We start from the raw sequence: 25,269 nt of genomic DNA, 5'->3' as shown, positions 1-25,269 counted from the left end.
GACATCTGCTCCTGCCTGGCCCCACTGCGAGGAGGTGCTTGCTCAGCCCCTTCGCCCTGGTCCACCTCCAGGCACTCACCGCAGGGCACAGACACGCCACGCGTTTCCCTGCGGTTCTTACGGACAGGCTGGCTGGAGCGAGTGTTGTGCCCTGATGCCATCACAGAAGATTCATGGCACATAAATAAGTCTAAATGTCTTCAGTCTGGGGACAACCTGAAACTGGTGGGGTTTTGCTGGCCTCGAACTGCACATCCCAGCCTTTGCTGGCTCTGGCCAGCACTGCTGATGGAAGCGCCATGCGCAGCAGCATGCTCAAACCCTGCGTCCCAGCCTGGCTGGTGGCAGAAGTGGCTTCAGGTGTTACTCTTCTCTTCTCCTGTTTCCTAACATCTTTCTGCTGCCTTGCCCCAATCTAACACTTACTCTGCTGCCCTCCCAGGCTCTTTTCTGCTGCTCCCACCACTGGCGGCAGCCCAAGGCAAGCTGCAAGGTCACCTCCCACGAGACCTCTGCGGGGTAAATGAGGCTCAAGCATTTTCCCTTCTAATTTGTTCTGTGCCTGACTGTGCTCGAAGGCAGGGCAGGGCAGGTCCCAGTGAAGGTCCCAGGAGTTGTGCTATAGCACAGCAGGAAAAGCCTGAAAAGCTTCATCTAATGAACTCTTGAAAAGAGCAGCCAGGCTGCAGTGTGGTTTTGAGGGATCAGGGCTTTGCCCCATTAAAGCTGGAGCTGATCAGCATCATACAGTCCCACCAGTGGGAATCCTGGAAATGCAAGGCAAACTACTTGGAAAAAAAACCATTTTCATTTTTTTCCAGGAATAGTCAGTCACGTGTTTCTAACATCCTGGAAGGTTACTGGCTTCAAGTTACTTGTTTGGAAGGAAGAACAAGAGAAAACAGGAATGTGAGCTGTGAGGCTTCGAGCTTGAGAAAGAGCAACATTCTTTTGGACCATAAAACCCCCCAGATCAGTGGAAATGTTGGTCCTTAAACTTTCAGCAAACACAATCTATTCCATGTGTATTGCACAAACTGATTTAACTAGCTGAGCTGGGAGAGGTGTTTAACAAGAGAGATGTTTAACACCTCCAGGGAGAAGCCATCCCGCTTCCCAGTGAGCCAAAAATGCGGCATCATCTCTTACTTTGACCCAGGTTATGGTGGGCCGTGGATCTCCCTGGGCAGCGCAGGTGATTGCAACGTCCTGGCCTGTCTCTGCCACCACGTCTTGGGGGGGGTGAAGGAACACCGGTATCACTGTGCAACATGGGGGGAAAAAAAGTCACAAGTGCAAGAAATGCATCAAGGAGAACAGCAAAACCTGCATTCAAAAGGTCTCAGCATGGGCAAACCAGAGCTGCTGGGCTCTTGCTGCTGTTTGCAAGGGCTTTTCAAAGGGGTGTCACCTCACCCGGGCTCGCTGTCTCTCTACCAAGTCCCCTGTAATTTACGTTCATTATTTTCTGCTCCTGTGTGTCTCTCCTTGAGGCAAATACATAGGAATGTGCTGGGTTCTCTGTCATTTAAAATCATTAATCCAAAGGCTTTCTAGAAAAGATGCTCTCACTGAAACAAGGATCATGAACTGATTCAGGAATTATCGGATGAAGCTCTCTGGAAAGTATTAGTCGAGTCACATTAAATAATTATAGTGATCTTGCTGGTCTTAAAAGATTCTGCAAATTCTGTGCTTGAAGCATCACTAATTTCCTGTTTCTAGACAGTTTCCTTCCCTGCAGTCTACCATTAGTAAAATTCTGCCATGTTTGTGAACAAGCAGGGAAATTTTCTCATTTAGAACAATTATTTATAGGGGAACAAAAAAGAAAATTAAAACATGAAAGCATTCCTGTGTGCCTTGCATTTTACAGAGGCTTGATTTAGAATTCCTAAATTTAGGCTGAACCTACGACCTGGTAAGTAATGTTTAAGACAAGTGTATCCAGAGCCAGAGTTAAATCTTCCTTGCAAGGAATCATTCTGTTTTGCAGAATATTTCATTTAAAAAAGAATCCTACAATTAGTTATGTAGGAAAGCCAAAATTTAAAAACAGGGAAAAAAATTACTAAGAATTTAATACCTTTTTTTTTTGTACATTATCCAAGAAAAATTCTTTTTTTCCTTTCCTTTACCAAAATAATTTTCTTAATGACAACTCTCAAACATATTAAAGGCCCCATTTTTCACTCAAACTGGTCAGCTATCAGAGCTCATCTGATGGCTGTTCAAGGTCATTTCTGACCATATAACCTTGCCCTAGTGTTCATTCGTGCAGACGCTAACCAATACCATCCTGTTCCCTGGCCACACCAGATGAGTTTCATTCCCACACTTATAATTTTTCTAGACTACCAGATAAATTTTTAAGGAAAACCGATGCCGCTTCTTCCAATTTACAAATCTTAGCACTCTGGAAACCTCTTTTACGTTTCCCACCAACTGATGGAGCTCTCATGGCTGGACATCTGCTCCCAGGCAAAAGGAAAATCCCATCCCACAGGAAACAGGGCAATAACCTGCCTTGTCAGATAGTGTGTTATTTACCATAACGTTAAATTAACAACCAGCCCTTATTCCCCATGGCCTCATCAGCTTACCTCGTGGGGTCACCGACAGCTGTACCGGGAGGGTCCTCACTCCGATGGCACTGATGGCATGGCATTCGTATTGGCCTTGGTCATGCAAAGCTACCCGCATTACCCGCAGGGTGCCCGTGGAGAGGATGCTGTGCCTCCGGTCACTTGGCAGTGGCCCACCTGGTCAAACAAGCAGTGCAATTTGTTAACAGTCTGTAAGACCTCTCTTTCCAGCACTGGAGATATCTGTGCAATAGTTAAAAATTTAATTTCCTTCCCAAGATGACACCAGTCACCCTGAGGTGCCCTCTCCATCTTGCTGAGTGAGGAACAGGACAGATGCTGCTCTCCTCACACCCAGGACCATGAACGAGTTGTCTTCCCTCACTAAGCAACTGGATAGGAGCTGGTACCCTTTTTCTTTCTCCCAAGTCTTTTCCTAGTGTAAACTGCAGATTTAGTGACACCTGACAGATAGCAAAACTATGTTCAATTATCCAAACTGGCTCTTTAATCAAAGAAAGGGAAACATTTTGGATTGTCTTTTATAATTGGTAATTTTTATTTTCTTTTGTTTGGAAACTATGTTGTTTCAATATTTCCTCTATTTAAGGAGAAAAGCTGAAAATTGAAATGCTTTACCAATCCCCAACAAAATTATTAGAACTTCTCAGTTTAGCAACTTTTTATTTTTAATATTCCATTCTCCTCCAAATAAGGGCTCTATTTATTCATTCCAAATACCAGAAGGAATCTGAATCCACCCCACACTGTCAAAAGTGGCTTTGAGAAAAGTGATGCTCCATCACTTGTCCTCCTCTTGCCTTGTTCTTAGCATGCCTTCTGTGAAAGCACGGTAAAGCCTGGTTGATCATTGGATTGCTGAGTGACCCAGCAAACCTGGCTACAAAGCAGTTATTAACCTTTCTTCTTGTCACTGTGCTCCCTTCTTTCCACATCTCTAAGAGATAGCTTCTGAAATCTGGGCAGTGAAGGAAAACAGGTTAAAGAAGATGCAGAAGATGCTAGTGGAGGTGAATTTCAGCTGGTCTGTCTTAACTCGGCGTCAGGGCTATTGCTGTGGAAGCGGAAATACAATAGCCATGAATTCTCCACAGCACTAAACCATTAATTATGGCTTGTGAAGCATAAGGAAAAGTTGGAGGGCCTCTGGGCCAAGCATTATTGGCTTCTGTCCCAGAAAGTGTTGGATGGGATCAGCTCAGTGGAGCCAGCGCTAACAATCATCTGAGACTTTAAAAGTTCACCACCACCTGTTGGCCCAAAGTGGTTTTTCCTAAGCTAAAAGAAGCCTGTGAGGTGTGTCAGCAGCGGACGGTGCTCTTCTGCAACGGGCTCCCCCAGAGGAGCAGCCCAACGGCCATGATGGGGAGCGGGCACATGGTGACACCCACCGAGTGGCCAGACCTTGCCTTTCCCAAGGAGGCAGGAAGCCACCACGGGAGGAACTTTGAGGCTTTCCATGGGTCTCAGCACACTCCTTCCTTCTGACACGATGACTTACAGCGTGTCAGAGACCTGAGAGGCTCCCTCTGCAGTGCTTAACGTCATCCTGGATCTACAACATACCTCCTAGTGTGACTAGGTCTGTGCTGATCACCACCTGTCCTGTGTCACCACTGCCAGCCAGCACCCTGGGCCACCAGCTCAGCTGTTTTCACCCACATCCCATGGATGATGGCATGGGAGAGAAGGAAACCGTGAGTCAAGTGAGGCGGTACCTGCCCTCGTCCAGGCAATCACAGGTGGAGGGTGACCCTCAGCAGAGCAGGGGAAATCCACGCTTTGTCCCTCAGTTACAGTCTGATCGGTGGGAATGACGAGAAACCTGGGAGAATCTGGAGGGGAAAGCAAGGACTGAGCAGCAGGGAAAACTCAGGCAGCAAGCTCAGGTTAATTCTCAGTTCCTGGGAGCAGAACCAGTCCCAGGGCTTAAAATACACCCCCTGAGTGAATGCTGCATCCCAGAAATATCATCAGCCTGGGACTCTTCACCTTGCACTATGATCCTTGCTGTCGCCTGGATGGACCCTTCGGTGTTGCTGGCATTGCAGTTGTACTGGCCCTGGTCCGAGAAGGTGACATTATGAATGAAGAGCCCCCCAGAGCTGGTGATAGCGAAACGGGAATCCTGCGGTAAAGGAGAGCCTGTGCCAAGGGTCCAGCTGATGCGAGGGTGGGGATGCCCAGAGACCCCACACTCCAAGGTGACGCTTTCCCCAATCAGCACTTCAGTGTTCTGCGGCTGGATCACAAAAGTGGGCTTGGCTGGAAGGAAACGAGAGCTTCAGAAGCCAGAAGCTCTGCTGCCTGCTCAGTGAGGGCAGAAATTGCTTGGACTCCTCACGCAACCCAGCTAACGGTCACCTGGATCTTCCTCAACCTCCAAATCCACACTGCGAGCAATTCCCCCAGTGCTACTTCTTCCCACCACCTCCTCCCTCCCGATCACTCAGTGCTGGAGCATCCCCGCTCCGCTGCCCCCTTCACCCGTGACACCTCTGTGCTGCAGAATTCCCCCCAGCCTCCAAACTCCCTCCCCAGCCCCAAATTACCTTCAAGCTTTAAACCCCCGGTTTCCCAGTCCCATGACGGAACCCCTAAAGCTCAGACCATGCTACACTCTTCGCCACCCTCTCCCCCAGCTCACCAAGAATATCTTGGCACATACAAAGCTGGGACTGATTCTGACTTAGCTCCCCTCCCAGACCAAACCCCAGCCGAGCCTTCCAGGGGTGCACAAGGCTCAATTACATGGGGTGCCAAAATAGCGCAGCACAACTTCTTGTGTCTTGGCCTCTCCTGCTATGTTCTTGGCCATGCACTGGTAGATGCCTTTGTCTGACTCCTTGGTATTCTGGATCATCAAGGTACCATCTTGCAACAGGTTCAGGCGGTTGTCATCTTTCATGTCAATCTCATTACTGAAAAACAGCCACAAACAGGCAAAATCTGAAAGGAGTAAAGACTGGCGGTCTTCCCCCGGCCTGCGAGGGGGGCGGGGGGGCTTCGCATGCACTGCGGTAAATTGGTGTTCCTTGGAGCTGTCCTGAGACTTCACGAAATTTATAGCAAGAATTATGATTTACAGCACTGAACTTCAGCTCCAGCTCTGGTTTACTCCCTGGGTGAGCTGTTCTTGCTCTCACCACTGATTACATATGACATTTACAGCCCATCAGGAGAGCATGCTGTTCCCATGCAATAGCATCGTTGCTATTGTCAGGGCATCTAGGCCTGGAAAGCTTGTTCTCATTATTTAGTAAGTGCAAATATAATAATGAATTAATATTGTTATTGTGTGCAAACATTTCTATTCGAATGGACTGAAAGGCCTCAGGGGGGCAAAAAGCTCAGAGCAGGTCACCAAGGGACCCCAACACAGCTTGGACTCCAACCCAACCCGAGAGCTGTGAAACATCTTCCTTCTTTCTGCAATGACCTGTGGCTCCTGGATCCCAGCCTGCAGCAGAAGGTCCCACTGCTGCATCCCACTTGTCCCAGCACGAAGGAATCTTGGATGGCTGCAGATGATTGAAAAGGGAGAAGGGACCTCTCTCCCCCTAGGACAAAGGCTGAATCCACGATGCAAACTAATATGCTTGCTGGGCATTTATTTAATTCCCCTGATGTCTCCTCACTCTAGTCATATCTCGTTTGCAGAACATTTATTATCATTACCCCTCTTACAATGCTATCTTTGGGAGCCTGCCAGAATTTCCCTAACAAAACCTTCCTTCCAGAGGGACTTAACTCAACCATAAACTTTTGCTCTGTGCTGAAACTCTGCCTGGTGGGGAGTGAGCTGAAGAAGCACACATTGATCATTTTTATTAATAACCGAGCCCTATTCAGGCTCCCACAAACAAGCAGCTCGTAAAGCAGGGAAGTAACTTCCCTTCCACAGTGGGCAACTGCTGGAGCAGAGTATTTTATTGTGTAGCATTTCCCAGAAATGCTTTGGGATCTAGCATAACTATATTTTTTCAGTGTTGCTGTATAGAATGATAATCTATAGGCTGCTTTGCAAGGTCTGTCCTTCAGCGGAGCACAGTGACTTTTCCCTCTGACAAAAAGCCACTCTCCCAGCACGCAAAGCCTTTAGTGAGAAGAACCTAGAGACTAGAAGCATTTCAGCAGTTAATAGATGGCAAGCACGATGGCTTAGAGCGACATGAAATACTAATTATTTCTTTTTTCTGATCAAAAGACAATTACTTTCAGCCTGCAGAGTATGTTTATGGGAAAGTTATAAGCTCCTGGAATCCATTACAAATGCAGATGAAATATTTCAAACGCAGATGAAGACACCACTTGGATTACGTGGTCACCAGAGAATGCCACTAAAAGGAAGGTAAATACAACCCATGAAATATCTTTTTTTTTTTTTTTAATGTTGCGTGAAACAGCTTTTGTAATTACAGGCAGTCACTGAAAAGCTCAGCGCTTGAAAACCTCTGCTACCCCAGGGCGCATTGTGTGCAACTTACTTGTTGTGCAGCCAAATAATCGCAGGCTTTGGGTTGCCTTCTGCCCTGCAGGTGAAATAAACCGTGTTTCCCAAGAGGACATCGACGTCGTGGGGTTCTGAGGTTATACGAGGCCTCTCTGCAAAAGACCGTTTTAACACAACCCAGTCCAGAGCAGCATGAAACCACCTACAGCCCAACCGGAGCATAGTGGGTAACGCAGCCACCCTGCAGCTCCCGAGCAAGCAGGTACCAGCAGAGGCCTGGGCATCAGAGCCACCCCAGGACTCCTCACCGACATCAGCAAAAATGATGTCAGAGAGGGAACAGCATCGTTCATCTGCGCCAGCCTGCTAAAAGCCCTGGAAAATCGAAGTGGCCGTACCTACTGCCAGTATCACACAGCCCCGGGCAGCGCTAAGGCAAACCAGACCCGGCTGCACGCTGGTTCACTACAGCTGCCCCAAGAGATGGGCCCTGTCTCCCCCAGAGTAAGCGAAGAAGTCAGTGGCATCCTCACTTGGGTTGTTTTTCTGCCCCTGGCAGCCTGCTGCATCTGAAGGGAGCGCCAGCTCTGCGAACCACACCACTGCCATTTCAACAGCATTTCATTCATCGTGTCCCTGATTCATCAGCCGATCCCTATTCAGCCAAGCTTTTCACTACACACTTCGCTTTAAGATGTGCTCAAGCACTAAGCATGTGAAACGTTTAAAGGATGTGCTAAAATAGGGAGGAATTTATGTACATGGTCTGAAGCACGATGCTCCTGACCCAACAGAGTATGTCCAGCAATCTGTACGGCCACCAGTAACCCAGTAAAACCAGCAGGATCCTTCATAACGTTAAGTGAGAACCTGCCACCTTCTCCAGTGGAAGGTCAGTGCCCTCACTCCTCATACCACAAGTTAATGGTCACTTATCCCCAACGGCAACACCAGTGCGGGACCAAACCCACCGCATCCCCGTGGTGCACAATGCCGATCCAGTGCAGATTTGCTCCGCTGGCTCACATCTGCTAAAAAGTGGTGGGTTCACTCCATGCCAGCAGGCTTCGTACTCAGATATCAGCTGCCTGCATCATTAGAGCTTTACGCTGAATTATGCATCATTTGTCTTTCCCAGCTGGCGCAATCCCAGCGTAAAAGCCTAATGCCAGCAAAATCTTCCCACCAGGTGCTCTGGCTAATCTGACAGACATCCCACTGTGTGCCCATGCCCAAACCAGAACAAATTTACATCAATGGCTGTACTGTGGCACCGTGTGTGACGGGGACAGCTCGCTGTGCAGCACATCCCACTCGGTGTGTCCCCAGCTGCTTTCTCTAGACCCTTCCTACCCCCCACCTCCCTTGTGGTTACAGAGCCATTGGTGCCAATTCAACTCTTTGCATGGCTGTGCCCTCAATTAAGCTGTGAAATGGTCAAGATTTTTTTTTTTAAAAAATAAAAACATAGAAGAAAAGCTGAATTTAAGGGAGAGCTCTTCAAAATCCAGCTCTCTCACAGATGTGGCTCCCAGCATGACCACGCACACAGCTGGACTGGCATATCCAGGAGGGATGCTAATAGCTGGCCTGGGCGAGTAGGAACATCTCAAACTGACTCTGCCAGCAGTGAGTACCAGGGAACCACAGCCGATGCTTGTGCCATCTTCCGCTGATGCCTGCACTTAAAAGTCTGAGTTTTGTATTTTTCTGTACAAAATATTTAACTTTGGAATTTTTCACAACAAACCCTTTCATTTTGAAATGCTGTTTTTCTTCAGGGAACAATTATTTGAATTTGAAGAGTAACAGCTTAAGAAATGCAATACACTACCACAGGCAAACAAAGCATTCAGCTACGTATCGACTATGCGTCTGCTCAGGTTTTCAGTTGTGTTTCCAGCCGTTGCCGCTCTCCCAGGGTTCTCCTTCTGTCCAGCCTAAGGCACGACATTTCTTCGGGTCCCTGGTTTAGCCACTAATTGCAGCAGGTCCTTCCCTGGCTCTACTCTTATCTAAGAACCAAGATGACACCTGCCAATCAAAACAGAGCTGCCTTCAACCCCCACGCCGCTGTCAGCTCTCCCAGCGTTATCCTGGTAACTCGTGTGACCCTATTGGGATGTTCCCACTTCAGCAGTAAAAGGAGGGAGAAAGCAGGATGCCAGGACAGGGAAGAGGGAGGAAAAGGGATGGAAGAAGCAATTCCCAGACCAAAGCCCAGCTCCACGGGCTGAGGGTGGCCGGTGGAAGGGTTCAACTCACCGCAGTTAAACTCCTGGGTGGTCAGGGTGACAATAGAGCGTCCGTGCAGCTCCCGAGGAGCCTCGCAGGTGGCGGCTGTCTGGATACTGCCCTGCTCAGCGTATTTCTTCAGCAGCTCCGCCAGCCACATCAAGTCACAGTCGCAAAGCAAGGCATTGGAGTCCAGCCGCCTGCAAGACCAAGGAAAAGGCAATTCACTTCCCAGCCGCAGGCTGCTGCCTCCCTTCTCCAGGACACAGGAGGGGAACAGTCCTCCAGAGTGAAGGATCACTTGGCTGATTTTCCCTGCATTTGATTCTATCCCAAGTGAAAATTGGAGATATTTGATTTCCAGAACGTTTAAATAAGGTCCTTAACTGAGTCACAAGGATTTTGTTGAAAAACTAACGTTATCCATCAGCCATTTCAGTTTCAAATGAAAATTATTCTTTTAAACTGAATTATGCATTTTTGGCTTAATTTGAGGCAGAGGAGCACACTGAAATACTGGGTTTTACCTGCAGGATAGAGATTTCCACCTTTACTGAATTCCATAAGAACAGCAGATAACACTGCCTCCGCTAGAGCTTTCCATTCTCTTTTACTGTCAGCTCCAAACCCCTTTGATTTCAGTGTGCACCGGATCGATCTCCTCCTGTGCCCACCTGCTCAAGGTTGTAGCATTTCCACACAATTATAAGAACTTTTATCACCACAACGTACGCCTGCACCATGCTGAATGGAGCACCGGTGACCTCCCAGCACACCCGTGCTATTCCCTCCATGAATCCATCCCTACGTGCGGTGCTATGCATAAGGACATAAGGATACAGAAAGACCATAGGGGGATTAGCTTATGCCTCCGTCCCCACTACAGTTCTACAGTAGATGGGTCTGGGCCATCGGAAAAAAAAAATAAAAATATATATATATATGGAAGTTCTAATATTTTCAGGGACAAACACTTGAGAACGTGAGATTTCACACAAGGGCATGAGAGAGCATTTTAGAGCCACCCTGCCTTTTTTCTCTGATGCATACAGGCAACATTTCACAAGTTATACCCTGTTAAAGAAAAGTGAGACATTTTACCTGCTTGCAGAAATGACAGAGGGCTGCAGTGAGAAACACATTATTTTCTCGTAGCTGAAAATCGTGGCAGAACACCAAAATTCTTTAGTTTTACTTCCCCCCCCCGCAACACATCATAGAACTTATTTCCAGAGATCATAAAAGACAAACAAAGCAAAGCTCGAGGGGATTGAAGCAAGCAAGAAGTAAGCTTAAGAGACAGCCAGGGTATGTGGGAATAATGCACCAGAGCATTCCTGCATGGAATGAGAACCATACACCTTGATGCCCCTCTAAGTGTTTTCAATCCCTAGAAAAAGAAGCCTTTTCTTGTATGACTATGATTTTTCCTTCCATGTTAGGTACTAATCTGAAGACATGATTGGGGTCATATCTGTGACCTGAGCTTTCCACATTTCAGTGAAGGATGTTTTATGGGTTCTAACCATTGTGAGGACTTTCCAAAAGTGTTTATTCCTGGGGCATTTTCGAGCTGTAAGCAGGTTATAGTTTGATTATAATTAGACACTAGCATGAAGAAACTACTAACTGGTTAAATCAGCTCCCATGTCCAATCAAAACCGTTTTATAAACTTAGCAGTGGCCTTAGAAGTGCAACAACTAAAAGCTTTGCCAACCAGGCACATTTTTCCTCAGGTCTTGGCCATCTGATCAAAGATAAACAATTGCTCTTTGCAGGCAATGTGTTTTACTTACAGCCGTTTGAGGGATTCCAGTTGAGAGAATGTCCCTGGATGAATCCTGGAAATCTTGTTGTTGTGCAAGAATCTGCAACGGGAGGACCCATGCCAAAACATTATTCAGTATTTGCACTGCGCGGATGATAACATCCCAGGTCAAAACTCAGTTTAAATACAAAGGCTGCTCACCAAAATGGAGCTTAGTGTTTAAATTTACTGTGTTTGTTCCCACGAGCTATAGGGATTTCACTCATTTGCGAGTGCTGTGCAATGCACCAAAGTGGAGAGCGGGTGTGGACTGGAAACGGTGACTCAAGATGTGATGTAACAGGTTTAAACTGGAACCTTAATCTGCTTCATGCTCTGCAAAAGGAGGAGAAAGGGCACCATATCCCCACAGACTGGACCCACCCTACGTTTTCTGTTCCTGGATCAGCTCCAGTTCAGAAAGGACCTTTCCTTTCCCCCCCTGCAGAAGATACGGCAATTTTGCAAGGGCAGCCATTGAAGCAAGGCACCAGCAGAAGACACTAGACAACTCACGCCCTAGATTCAACGTAGTTATTAACCCAAATCCATGAGTAAATCTAATTCAGACAACAACAGCCTAAGCTGGGTTTATCTCTGAACAAAGCTGAGGCAAATTCTCACTTCCAGAGTCTCAGCGCTCTGGTAAGATTCTCCAGTTCTTGGAAAAAACCCTGATTGCACTGCAGTGCATCAGTGGGGGCGAAGATGGGATAATTAACTCCCCATTCCCATAATGGAGGGGCAAACTTAGTTATGTCCATTACAGCTAAAACTCATAAGAGACCATTGATAGAAGACAGGAAGCAATTTTAGTAGTCGGTGGAACAGGAAAGAAATACAAAAGCAGTAACAGCTTCCATGCAAATGTCTGCACACAAGTGTACACACAAGTTCAGCCTAGCTGCCCAGCTTGGATGCTGACAAACCTTCCTCTAAAATTTAAAGCCAGAATTTTTGTTGGATCAAATACAGCAACTGAGATCAGCCATGGCGTACTGATCCAGGTCTGAATTTTCCTAAAGGCGTTTGGATCCCATAAGGGTCTGTTGGTTTCACCAGGGAGTGGGAACCACCATATGAACTTTTGTCCTAGTGGCTACATCAGTACTACAGCAACCGTGGGGAGCAGAGGACACAGGACTTCGTTTCCTAACTGCTTTCAAGAAGGATGCGTGTTTTTCTTGTTAGGCTTTCTTTTGACTTTTTTTCCTTTCCCACCCTCCGACCCCAACCCCCCCTTTTTTTTTCATACATGCTGCCCAAGAGTGACTAATGTTGACCTTATGGTCAGAGTAAAATTTCAGTTGGCTTGGCCAACTGTAGGGCTTTCTGCAGATTTACCACTACCCTTGGTGGAAACGTGAACATAATGCAACATGGAAAATTCCCTTCATATTCCCAGTAACCCTCCCACTTGGCAAGTATGTAAAATCTCCTTCTTCAAGGAAGCTTCTTTTTGTGTTTCCCTCCATTGTGAAGATCACATTTCATGCTATCAAAACTGTTACACAAAGTTTTCCCCTTTTCCCTTACAAGGTCCCATCTTACTTACAGCCTTTCAAGTTTAGGCAGGTCACTAAAAGTCTCCGGCTCCAGACTTTCCAGGTTGTTGAAATGCAGGTAGCTGTCACGGAGGAAATCACGAAGGGCAGGCTTACAGATTGCAATTTAAAAGACAGAAGATCTTTCCAGACCACTCCACCAGTGTCCCCCAATGCCCACCACACACCTCAGGGCAGGTTCTGAGAAACCAGCATCCACTTCAGTGTCTCCAGTTTCCATGTGCAACCATAGCAGCCAACACCAGCTTCTCCCTACCCTGTCAATTATTTAGCCTCTCTCTTAATAAACCAAAATCTGCCCAGGAGGTCAGGTTTGCTCTGCCCTGAAGCCTAAGAGCACCACTGTCACTGCAAACTGCCTGTTGCACTCTGCAGGGGCAGGATGAAACTGCTGCCCGTGGGGAGCCAGCAGCAACTGCCCCCATCCGAGCACCGTACGGGAATGTTCCCTGCCTTTCCGCTAGCACCTCAGCATTTCCCAACACATCCCTGGATCACTGGGCAGGATGAAACAGCCTTACTACAAGGCATTTGTTCCCTGCCTAGGAACTGCAACATTTCTGAGTGGAATCATGAGTTTGCTGGGAATTAACTTGTAGAAAAAAGGCCCTAAACAACCTGATAAAACTTTGAAATTGGTCCTGCTGGTTGCTGAACGTGGGACTGGGGACATCCAAAGGTCTCTTCCAGTCTGCATTTGTCTGTGATTCTAACAGGGGCTCCCAGCACGTGCATCCACCCAGCCAGAGCAGAACCATCTCAGAACGGCTGCCGTAGGGCTATTCTGCTTCGGCAGAGGGACAGCACAGATGGTGCAGCCAGCTGAGGCACTTGGATCTAAATGGCACATCAGTGTGAACGGCCCAGTCCTTGCTAATACAGGTTAATGCTTTTAGTTCCACTAAAATCCAGAGACCTGGGAGAGCTTCTGCACTGCCCCAGTCACCCCACGCCATCAGCAAGGAAAAACTGGGGGCTGCAGGGCAACATACCACAAGACCTGAGACTCCCTCTCCCCACTAGCTGTGACATCCACCGGCATAGCCAACATGTTTCTGACCTTTAGATGCCTTTTGGTATAGTTTCAAGTTGCTTCAACTCTTCCCCCTTGTTTTACACAGGCATAAATTTCACAGTGGACGCTGATTAATCACGGATCTACAAATATTCATCCTGCTGTTGTAGCTGACTGCATTGAGAAACAATTGCCTGAGCCGCCACATGGCTGTTTGATTCGTAATGGAAGGATTCATGACAAATGGTCCACTATCAGAGCGCAAACCGAGAGATGGTGACTCAGATTCTGCAATGGAGGGCAACAGCGGGGAGAGATGTACGTGCTTTAATAAGGCTCAGATGTCTGCTGTCATTGCTTGGGACCTTGAGGAAAGCATCTGATACCATCCATCAACCAGGGTATACTTTTTTCTTGAAAAGCTGGCTTGTGGGGTACAGAAAATGGGGTAGGATTTGAGCAAAGCTAATTCTTTTGGAACCACGCCTGCCTGAGATTGAAAACAGATGGGACTTTCAGCGGGTTGTTTGTTGGTTTTGAGGTTTTGTGTTTTTTGCTTTTTGGGTGGTTTTTTTTCTTTTATTCGTGACATCAAGTCTGGAACGCTCTCTGTTAAAATATCACTGTGGCTGGTATCATCTCCTCTCTAAGCACAGCTGATCCGGTATCTGCTTCCTATGTTTTCTCTCAGGCATCCTTGCTGAGCTGGCTGATGAAAAACCATCTTGCACACAAGGTTGGTAGCACACCTATTATTAAGCCAGCTTGAAACTTCCTGCTATACTCTGCCCACTTCTGCTGTCATCCTGGAGAACAAGCTGGATCCTATCCTGGTTTCATTCCAGCCCTACAAATGCTGCCGTTGGGGACAATCTGTGAATTAGAATGGTTTCACCTTTAGTCCCTGTTCTCCAGCGATGCAAATATATTCCTGTACTTCAAATATCCAGGCTCACACTCTCTCCACGTGCACACATGTATTTACATGCATGCATATAATATATCACAACCCCTGGCACGGAAAATCCAGCCCCGGTTTAGCAGCTTTAGGAGAGTCAGACCTCTGAGTTCCCATCTCACCTTGAGCGTGAAGCACAAAGAGTCAAGACCTAAAACTTTGATTGAAAAAGCAGGACAGATTTGCCATACACAGAAGGGGAGCAAATAAGGACTTGCTAGAGTGTCACTGTGATGGGCTCCAGCTGCAACCCTTTTCATCCCAGAGTGCCACGCAGCCTGGAGGGAAGGACATCACTTTGTCTGGATCCCTCATTTCCCCCCTGTTGCAATTTCCAGATGCTTTGCAGCATGTGAGCACCACCGGTAGCTCCATCCATAGTACCGCATCCCACAAACACCCCACTGCCCCAGCTCTCAGCTTGCAATTCATCCCTTCATTTTCAGCAAAAGTTTGGGTAAGAGAGAAACTTGACCAGCACCCTCAATTCAAGCAAAGGGCCATATCCTGCTCTCTGCTCCAGGAGTCCCAGCAGACAAACACAGCTGGCTAGCTGCCTTCTCCTTCAAGCTATCCTATAGACCCGCCTCCTCCCATTGCATAAGGTCTTGGACGTAAAGGGAATCAGAAGCACAGCTGGGCAATTCCTATGCTCCAGAGGTTTATGGTCAGGAGAAAACATATGGGGTGTCGGTAGGAAGAGACCTCAGTATTAACTAACCAAAATCAGTACTGGGACCAGCTGTTTTGAGATGAAGCCACTGCAGTCTTGCAAAGCTGGATGATAAAACAGCAGAAGCCTCATCCCACTCCTTGCTAAGTGTCTGGTACTCCCCACTTCTGGAAACACAGCACTTGGGTCAAAGGAGCTGATAAATCAGCTCTTTGGCACACCACGTTCAGCAGCAAACACGGCTCGATCGTACTTACAGCTGTTCCAGAGAACGGAGCCCGTCGAAGGCATGTTGCTGGATGCTCTGAATTTCATTTTTGTAAAGGTAGCTTTCAAAAGGAGAGAAAGAAAAAAGCATTAGACTAACTGATCAGCAGGTGTTTTTCAAAAAGAAGGTGGGAAGAGCTATGAACCTCAACCCAAAGCAGAGCTGGCTGTGTGGATTCAAGGGCAACGTTTTATAGCTGTAACCTTAACATCCAGACACTCTGAGCACAGAAAACATGCCCCTGACAGCCAAACATTAGAAGGGGGTTGTTACATCTCAAAGAGATTAAGCAATTACTGAGCTACCAACTCACAGGTATTTTAGGTTCTCCAGATCTTCAAAGGATCTTCTCACAATTTGTTTTATCTGATTATTGTTCAGCAGCCTGTCAAATCAAGAAAGAAAAACACAACCAGTGAATTCAGCACATGTGAGACTTGTGGCATTTCTGTTCCTGGATGCCCATCCAAAAATCCCGAGCCTGTCTTTCATGGAGTTGAAGATTCAAAGGGGTTAGGAGATCAAAGTTTGGATACTCACACCAGCTAAGTCAATGAGCAGGTTTCTGGCCCAGAGATGCCAAGTGCTTCCCATATGCACTATGTTCAGAGACCTTTACCTTTTGCCACAGCAGTTTTCACCCCAAACATACAGTTTTGGCCAGGAAAGGGATGGGGGGAAAGGAGACAGGCAGAAGGAAGTGGAGGGGAGGGAGAAATTAAATCATTGCTGCCACTCTTGCGCAATTGCAACGGGTTTTGAAGGTGCATGGTTGCATTCAACGTGTGAGCAGGGATGTGCAGAGCCAGTTTTTAAGACTGCAAGTGCAGTTTAAAATACCAGTTCACAGTGGAGTTATAGGAGTTATAAACGGTAATGCTTCGTTCTAATCACTTTGTATACAAATATGTGCAAAGGAAAAATAAACAAACACAGACCCGACTCCTGAGGCTATTTAGAGACAGTCAGCCTCTTTCGATCTCCAGAGCCTCGTGACAGATTTTAATACAAAACCTATGGACAACATCGGTTTGGCAAGCGACCTCCGACTTGTATGTGCAGTTGCCATGACTGTGCATGCAACTGATGGCCAGTGCCAATGGCCAGAAACACAGCTCAACCCCATCATCACCATGCTGGGTGCAACAGCGATAACCACGCAGCTGGACGCTGCAGAAACCTCTTCTGCGGCCACTGCCAAGTCCAACAGTGAGAAAATGAAATCAATCACTTCTAAATAGCTCTTTAATATACGACATTTAACTATTCATCATAGCTGCCCAACCGCACTCCTGTGGGTCTTTCGCCATGGTATCCCACTGATGTTCAGATCTGGCACACCGCACCGCAGCCGCAGAGCTGGTAGAGCTTACAGCTGAATAGCTCAGAACAAGGGTTTCACCAGCCACACTTATTTTTAAAATTCCTAAATGGAGCTGTGGATGGAAAGGAGAGCTGCAGCCATGTACTGCACAGATTTGTTTTTCTAGTGTTGTATGAAAAACTGCTATTCCCTCTGCAAGCAGCCAGACCTTACAGCATTGGGTCTAATTCAACACGCGCATTGGATGTGCATTTTCTATTTTACAGGCTCCTTTGTGTGATAGCTATGTTACTCAGAAACAATCTGCCTCCAGGCAGCAGGTGAGAAAAAAGTTTGGCACTTTTGCAGCAGTAAAGCCCAATTTTCTGCCCCATTTTGCTGCAGAAAACAGGGTGGGCAGGGCTTCGGCCAGCCTGCGGCACTACGAGCAAAGGTCCCTTCCTGGGCAGAACAGTTTGTGCAGGTAAAGGATGGAGAGAAAAGACAAAGAGATGATAAGCAATGGAAGCAAACGTGTGGGAAAAGAAGAGGAAGATAAAATCGAAAGCCTCAGGGATGCGAAGATAAAAGATGTCAGAAACACACACGTGTTACAGCAGCTTCACAAGTCACTGCCAGGCACTGAGTCACATCAGCTTTCCACCACCTTGTTCTCAGGTGGAGTGCTAACTCCAAAAAGCACACGAGAAACTCTATTTCAAAGAAACTCTTGGAAGTCAGAGCACTAAGGGTTTGAGAAAAACCTCAGTATCCTTGATCTCACTATCCCCTCCTGACCAGCCACCCTGCTACCATGGCTGCAGGTACCACTACTAAACTGCACACTGCCAGGGCTGCCGACGAGCAGTCTGAAGAGGTTAAGGCAAAAAGTTGCTGGAAAGTTTCTGCACAGCTGGAAGCAATGGCTCAATACACACGGCTGAGGTTAAACAACCCGATTTCACTCATAAGGATGCAAAAATGATGTCAAGTCCTTGGAACACACGATCCTGCTTTGACAGCCAGATATGCTGAGTGGAAATCCAGCCTCTGAACACCAACCCAAAGGTTTATTTGGTGACTGAACACCCAAGGACTGGAAATAACTGCTTGAGAGCAGCGCGGGAGAGGGCTTTTGTCTATTTACCCACAGGACAAAGACAACACAGGCACCAACCGTGCACGCTTCCTTCCCTGCCCTCGATCAGTGCGCTTTCATCTTCAGCCAGAGGAGGACGAAGGCAGCTTGTTCTCTGTTATCTGATCCTTGGCCACACTTCTGAGGACACTAGATGGGCTGATAGACGGGCGCCAGCTCCGACGTCATTCCCCTGGATGCGAACACCTGTCCCCAGCCACGCAACTGCCATCGGCCACTCGTTCCACAGGGGTCGTGAGCAACGACCAGGTCGTGGAGACAGGGTCATGCCAACAGCCTGAGCAACCCCACGTGCCACGATGTTCTAGACTCCTTCGCTGACCCTTTATCTTTAAGGCAATGAGTTTGGACCAGGACTGAAGTCCCTGGGGGCTTTCAAATTGCAGCATGTTGACTGCACTTTGATGCTTTTTAAAAACATCAACCTAGTCTCTTTTGTTGTCTTGGCAATTTTGGACAAGTTCAAGGGGGTGTAATCAGTGATCCAAGACAAATAAGACAAATTCTGGAAGTTCAGATGGCATGCAGTACGCAGACCTCTTATCTCATCGTCTGATACTCAAAAAATTGTTCACTGCCCTATTAAAGGTTACAAAGCGTATGGAAGAAGCCATCTCTGTTTCCTGTCTCAGGATTCCCCATTGTAATAGAAGGATATGTCCTGGAAAAAACTCAAAAGTGAGATAATTTATGAAGTCCATCACAGTCCACATAGTCCAAACTGCTGCATTCAGCGAAATCCATAGACAAGACAGCACATCTGGCTCCTAGAAAGACTTTCGATGGCTTCTGCACAGCTGTCTGCTCCTTGACTCCTGTGCAATTCACCCAGGCAGAGGAGTGTGCAAAAACCTGGCATGACTGACCTTGACATTGATCCCAGCTGCAATCAATGGCAAAACGACCCAAATTCCTGCTAACACTAAAGATCTACTGCTAACCAGATCTGCTGGGAATAAATGCTCTGGCAGACAGAAGCTGGAAAGATCATTATCGATGTATATCTTAAGTATACCCTGTAGCAAAATGAGCTAAATTAAAAGTATCAGCAGTCTGTTTCCTAGCAAAATGATGTGGCATTCCCCTTCGTGCCAGCTGGTGAATCGGGCTCCAAATGAGTAGGTGGACTCAATCATACAGGTTTTATTCCTGAAAAATTCTTCTGGGAGGTTTAAGATATACAAGCACCATGAGATCTGGCCCAGATCAGAGAACATTTTACATTCAGTTTCCTTTAGGTTTTATGTCCTGACAGCCCCTCCCTTCTCCTTCCCCACCCTCTCTCCGGCTTGCCAAGCACAGGCTTAAGTTGCATTAAATGAGTCGTTTTCTGCTTTGAAGAATGTATTAAATGATGTGACAGTACAGAATTCAGACTCAAACTGTGTACTCGTTCCTCTTCTTGTTTGATAAACCACATGCTACAGTTGTCGTGACATAACAGCTATTTTTTCCTCCCTCCATTAATAGAAATCGTCACATAGTGTATTTAAAGGGGGAGAAAAAGTGAGTTTAATGTTCAGCCGTGCATTCTCCCTTGTTGACAGAATGATCTGGAATAGCCATTTCCCACATTTGAGGGAGAAACTTTTATTCTGAGATTGAAGCAGGCTCCGGCATCCCCTCCTTGCTGGCAGGAAAATGTTCTTTCAAGAGCTACTAAAGGGTTCCAGGCAGAGCCTCCATGCTGCTCCTGTCATTCACCCTGAAACCCATCACAAGCAGTGTATAATGGAGAGCTGCAGAGCTCACCAGAAGTGTCTTTTACCCTCACCTAAGCAGAAAGAGAAAGATGATGTGAGCAACACCACCAACAGGGCAAAGGCCCATGCAGAAGTACATACCGCGATGTGGTCTCCACAGAGTCCCTCTTCTCTAGGATGCTCATGCCACAGGCAGAACAAAATACATGCTGGGGAGGTTAAGAAATACTGCTTTGGTCCCAGGGTTGGACATTTCTATAGGTGATGCTGGAGAGACCCAAGCAGCAGCAACCATTTGGCTCTGCTGGTCTTGGTTTGAAATCACAGCGATCGACCAGTTGGGTCAACACGGCAGGGTGCTGACCTCCAGGGGAACACGTAAGGGGACAGTCATGCAGGGCTGTCATCACCCACCCCTGCCCAAAGATGACCTAAAGGAGCAAAAGCTGGAAAGCAGTGCGATGCTGTGCCTCGCCACGGGCTCGCACTGTGTTTGCTCTCTGCTACAGTCACCACCTGCTGTGAGCTAATGCTGGGCAAGCAGCGTGGCTAGTGTCAGCAAACGCAAGCGAAACAGCTGTTGAGGATCTGTGGGTATGTTATGGATGGCATACAAGAGGTTTTTTGCCTCCCTCTCCCTGCTACCCTGTTTATTTTTTGACCAAGGGGACATACTAAGAGTTTAAAAATACACAAAGGAGATCCTGACACCAGCTCCTGCACGGGAACTGAGAAGAGGCAATAGATGGGATGAGGAAGCTGTACAACTCCAAGACCTTTACCCCAAGAGGACTTCTCCAATGCACACAACGTCACAGACAGCCAACAAGCCAGTTCCTGGCGGTGCAGCATTTGAGGTAATTGTTTCTTACCTGTGCGGCTGTAGCAGGAGTCCCCAGCCAGAAACAAATAACAGTCGTACCTCTTCCACAGACAAACAGGGCTCCTGCTTTTATTTTTAAAGTAGCGCTCTGTAATTTCTCAAATCTCCAAGAGGAGAGGAGAGCCAGGGGAAGGTTTCAGATGTTGCAAAGCCCCACTGGACATTCACAGCAGGCTCCTCTCCTGCCAGTCTCACAGCCCATCTGCCCACATCCAACACAGGCTACAAAGGTTTCCTTATCAGGGTGGTTTATAAACTGTCAAACGTGGATACAGTACAGCCACCCTGCCCAGAAGGAGATGCAGAACAGAAGCTTCCCCAGAATCTGCTGCCCTTCCTCTGCCAGGCCAAAGCACTGTAGGAAAAGGCTCTTTTAAAAGCATTTATTTGCTTAAGGAACTTATTTAAGTCCCATGGCAGGAAGCTGCAAGCTCAGAGCTCTGCACGTGGAACCGGAGCTACTCTATCCTCCAAATCTCTCACTTCAAATATTCTGGTCAAACTTTCCCAGTGAGTCTCCCAGGGATTTTAAAGGATTTATTCTCTTTATCACTTGAAGACCTGTATGAGTCCTGAGGCAAAAGCTTACCATCTAAGAAACATCAGCAAATTCTTCAGCTCGTCAGCTTTGATGTGGGAATTGGATAAACTGAAGTTCCTGGAGAGAAATTTACTTTGGAAGTGCGAGGTCTGACATACTGTCATTCAGTTATCAAGCTCCTCATCCGTGGGAGTTAACTACTACGAGTGTGAGAATAACTGATTTTTCCAGTTTGCTGGCCAGGCCAGGAAATACAACCAAGCATACGAAACACTGTCTAAATGGAAAGGTTTCATTTGCAAAACCATATGATTTTCAGAATTCAAATATAAAAACACAGTATTTTGTTAGAGCAGTGTTTCACCTAGTCCAACATTCCAGCTCTGACGATAGCTGTAGGACACTGTTTAGGGAAAGCAGGAGAGCCTGCTCACCATCTGTGCAAAACATATTCCTCTTAACACCGCAGAATCCACAATCACGGGATTAGGGATCTTGGGGGGCATGGTCATGCCTATCCCCTTTAGTATCTGTTCGTGGAGTTGCTGTCCTGGAGGTCCAAGTCCAGGAGGGTGTGGAGAGAGAAAGCAAAAAAAAGAATTGGACAAATTCACGGAGCATAAACAGAGACAGCTCTTTCCACCTCAGCCAGGCTGCGCGTCTATATCGAGCTTTAAGCGGAGCGGCAGGACTCGGGAAGACAGAAGCAGAAGTCTTGTATATGTGGGGGACCTGCCTCGGCCGAGGCTCTGGCAGGGCAGGAGCCGGGATCTCTTACAAAGCTCCGCAGGTTGGGTGGAGGCTCTCTCCAAGCAAAGGCCTGCCAGCATCCCTAGTTTCCCCAGGGTTCAGCTGAAACTCGCCTGGCGGTCCTGCCGAGCTGCCTGCCAAACATCTGTCTGCATCACACAGAGATGACATAATTTGGAACCGTTTGTTTTCTCGACTCAGGAGAGCTCCAGGGGTGGAAGAGCGGATCTGCAGATCAAGACGCCTCAGCAGAGCTTTGCGATAAGGTAGAACCCCACCGACTCAGACTCTATTTTCTCCCTAGATATTTTAGTCACATTCATCACCCTATCTGACCCTATCTCAAATGACAGAAATGCATCCAAAGTATCCTTTCTCTCTATTATTTTTGGTAATTAAGCAGCACGTGGTGCTGATGGAGAGACTAATATGGGCTGCTCTTGTGCTCTGGATGAACAGCATCATTGGCAATAAAGTTTTCTACCAGTCTACTAGCGGACTACCTGTCCTAGGAGCAGGGGCTTGGGCCATGGGCAGGGTGCTCTGAAGCATCCTGGCCAGTAAGTCCCACATACACATAGTGGAATAATCTCTAGCAAATGTTGATTTTTAAAAAATTAATGTAGTAAATAATAAAAAAAAATAAAGTCTTGCTGTATTCCCACTCTTCCTACAACTTCTTGAAACGGACTGCCCACCTCATTGCCCAGGCCTGCCTCCTTTCAGCACTGCCACCTTTACAGAATCAGCAACTACAGATCTTTCAAGGTCAGACAGAAAAAAAACAACAATCTGGACTTTCTCTTGCCATTTGGGACCCTGAACATACAAACCCAAGAAACACGCATGTCTGTCCAGCCGTGGGGGTTCCCAAGCTAGCTGGCTTGCCTCAGAGAGGGATTCGAGCTTGGACCGGGAGATCTTATAGCTGTTAGCGCCATGTTACAGATCGAATAATCACATCTGAGTCTCGACAGGCCAATTACACCCGGCACAGCGCTGTGCTGACACTGCTTCTGGTTCTGATTTGGGAGCTGGTTTGTTTTCAACTTCTTGGCTACACAGTACAGACGTTCTCATATCTATCGTCAACCCCCCAGCCTTACCACGGCAAGAAGCAGCAAAGGCTCCCGCTGTTTCCTTAGGGCAGAGTCAGAAACTTGTTAGCAGAGTAGTGTACCATACAACAAACAAGTAGTATATCAGAGCGTGCCTGCTCCAGCTGGCGTGCAAAACTGAAGGAATTGCTTTCTACTCCCACTCTTACCTGCAGCAGGGTAGGTGTAGGCATTTATTCTAGGGCAAGGCATAGGGAGAAGATGGCATTAGGAAGGATGCACTCTCACCTCAGTCAAACTCATGCAGAGCAACTGAAGTGGTGCTTGCATTTGAGGCGGCCATGGAAAGGAAGAAACTTTCAATGCATCCCTCCACTGCCTTGACCCCAGGCCAGAACTCTTTTTATGGGCTACTCGTAAGGCTGTACCTGCTCAAACATCCTCAGTCAGTAGAGCACGCATCAGGATTTAAAATGTTGTTTTAAAAGGATGGGTTAATTGTGAAAAATGAAAGTTATTAAATGGCACATTTAATTAAAAAAGGTAATAAACACAAAAAGGTAGAACAGAGAGAATTTTAAAGTTTTAGCTGGATACGCACAACTTGGCTGAGATAACAGAAAGATCAAGACCATCTTTAAGGCATTATAGGGGATAGCACCAACACAAGCAATAAATGGATATCTTCACTGCAGGAGTGGAACTTACAGCGTGTTGAGGTTCTTCAGTCTTCTGAAGGCTCCAGGTTGTACCTCCTTGATGTGGTTGAAGCGTAAATCTCTAAAAGCAGAAAAAGATACAGTCATTGTGCTCATGATATAAACAAGCCATTAGCGATCAGCATCGTCCATGGGAGGCAGGGAGGAGGGCTGGTGGGAGAGGCTATCGTACCAGGCCTACAGGAACTGGAGAAATGGAGACAATGGCCAGGGAAAGGAGCGAAGGAGTGGGGATGGTGGCTGGGGTCTAGTCTTGTCTGCAAAGTCAGCCAGCAGCCAGGACAAGCCTACATTTACAAATTTCATAGAAAACCGAAGACTGAAAGGACCCAACTGATCTTTTCCACGAACACCAGACAAAGTCTGCAGCTCAGCACCCCAAGTTCAGACGCAATTACACTTGCATCTTACACAGATTTGTAGAGGAATGCACATCAACACGTGGACCCATTTTTTAGCTCCCTGGCAATTTTTTTTTTCCTAAATTACCCTAAAATGGTTAAATCTGATCAAATAACCTCATATAATAAGCATTTCACATTCTGCTTTGCAATGCTCCAAGACTCAGAACAGCTTATCGCTGCCGGCATTTCAAATTTGTGCCAACTTCAATTAGAATTAGTAGAGTCCAGGGGATTCTGGCAAATTTCAAGAGCTGCCCATGTAACTACATCAACTTGGAACCCTAAAACATGGGGTTTTGATTGCTAATGAGATAATAAAATAAGAGCTAAGTGGTTTAACCTGGTTAACCAAGTAGAAACCCTTCCATAGGGAATGTACATTGATTTGGCACTTTGCATGGTCCAGTGTATTATAACAAATCGCAGAGGACTGACAAATGTTTTTAGCTGCTAGTTTCTATCCAAACCACAAGTTGACTTTTCTCCTCCTGCGGTGCCTGATCTATCACATTTAGAGAACAGACAGCTATTTCTTGGTTTAAGGCAGCCTTTTACGGGCATTTGCTTGAAGAGGGAAAACACATGAACATGCTGAACTACCTGTCATTCTGGTGGTAAGTTACAGAGCATTTGGAGGCAGAGTTTTAAACAAGAATCCTACCAATAGTTACAAGTTCAACCCTTATTTTTAGAACAGGCATCAACAAGAATCGTGGCCTTTATAAAATCGAGATGAGAAAGAGGTGCAACCACTGCAGGTAGCTGTAAACCCAAACTGCCAGCGAGTATCCAAGGGGGCTGAAACATCTTTGAGCAAGTACTCGAGAAGAGGATACACAGTAAGTAAAGCTGATTTTATTTTAAGGTGTAATGTTTCTTCAGCTTAGCAGTTTGCAAAACTAGTTATTTTATATTTAAAAATACCAACTAAATTCCCTTACTGTTTAGGCAGAAAATGTGCGGCATTTTTACTTAGGTTACACTGAAATTATTAATTAAATCTCTGCCTTGTTACCCCTTTGCTAGCGCTGAACGCGACAGAACACATGCCAGCGGGAGTTGTCTTCTCTGCTGTTTTCTCCCTTCCGTAACTTTTCAACTTTGAATAAAGGAATGAGAAGACTGAAGTAGGGAGAGGTCTCTCCCCTTTCTTAGTGGTACGTATCCC

At 46.8% G+C, this 25,269-nt stretch overlaps 1 protein-coding gene across 2 annotated transcripts in view; it reads right to left on the bottom strand.

Moving 5' to 3' along the window:
* The window catches only part of LOC101917172 (peroxidasin homolog), a 47,649-nt gene that overhangs the window by 10,276 nt on the left and 12,104 nt on the right, over positions 1-25,269 (bottom strand). For both annotated transcript variants that reach the window (XM_005239941.4, XM_055813588.1), the window contains exons 3-14: positions 23,687-23,758; positions 15,895-15,966; positions 15,571-15,642; positions 12,658-12,729; positions 11,092-11,163; positions 9,325-9,494; positions 7,094-7,211; positions 5,358-5,527; positions 4,599-4,871; positions 4,325-4,441; positions 2,604-2,762; positions 1,150-1,262 (exon numbers count right to left, since the gene is read on the bottom strand). In XM_005239941.4, coding sequence (XP_005239998.2) covers positions 1,150-1,262; positions 2,604-2,762; positions 4,325-4,441; positions 4,599-4,871; positions 5,358-5,527; positions 7,094-7,211; positions 9,325-9,494; positions 11,092-11,163; positions 12,658-12,729; positions 15,571-15,642; positions 15,895-15,966; positions 23,687-23,758 — 1,480 coding nt within the window. The remainder of the gene's footprint in view (positions 1-1,149; positions 1,263-2,603; positions 2,763-4,324; positions 4,442-4,598; positions 4,872-5,357; positions 5,528-7,093; positions 7,212-9,324; positions 9,495-11,091; positions 11,164-12,657; positions 12,730-15,570; positions 15,643-15,894; positions 15,967-23,686; positions 23,759-25,269) is intronic.

The sequence above is a fragment of the Falco peregrinus genome, chromosome 9 (genome assembly GCF_023634155.1).
Source record: "Falco peregrinus isolate bFalPer1 chromosome 9, bFalPer1.pri, whole genome shotgun sequence".
In the NCBI taxonomy this organism is placed as follows: domain Eukaryota; kingdom Metazoa; phylum Chordata; class Aves; order Falconiformes; family Falconidae; genus Falco; species Falco peregrinus.
The sequence above is the reverse complement of the archived record's forward strand: the minus strand, read 5'-3'. Positions and strand labels throughout refer to the sequence as shown.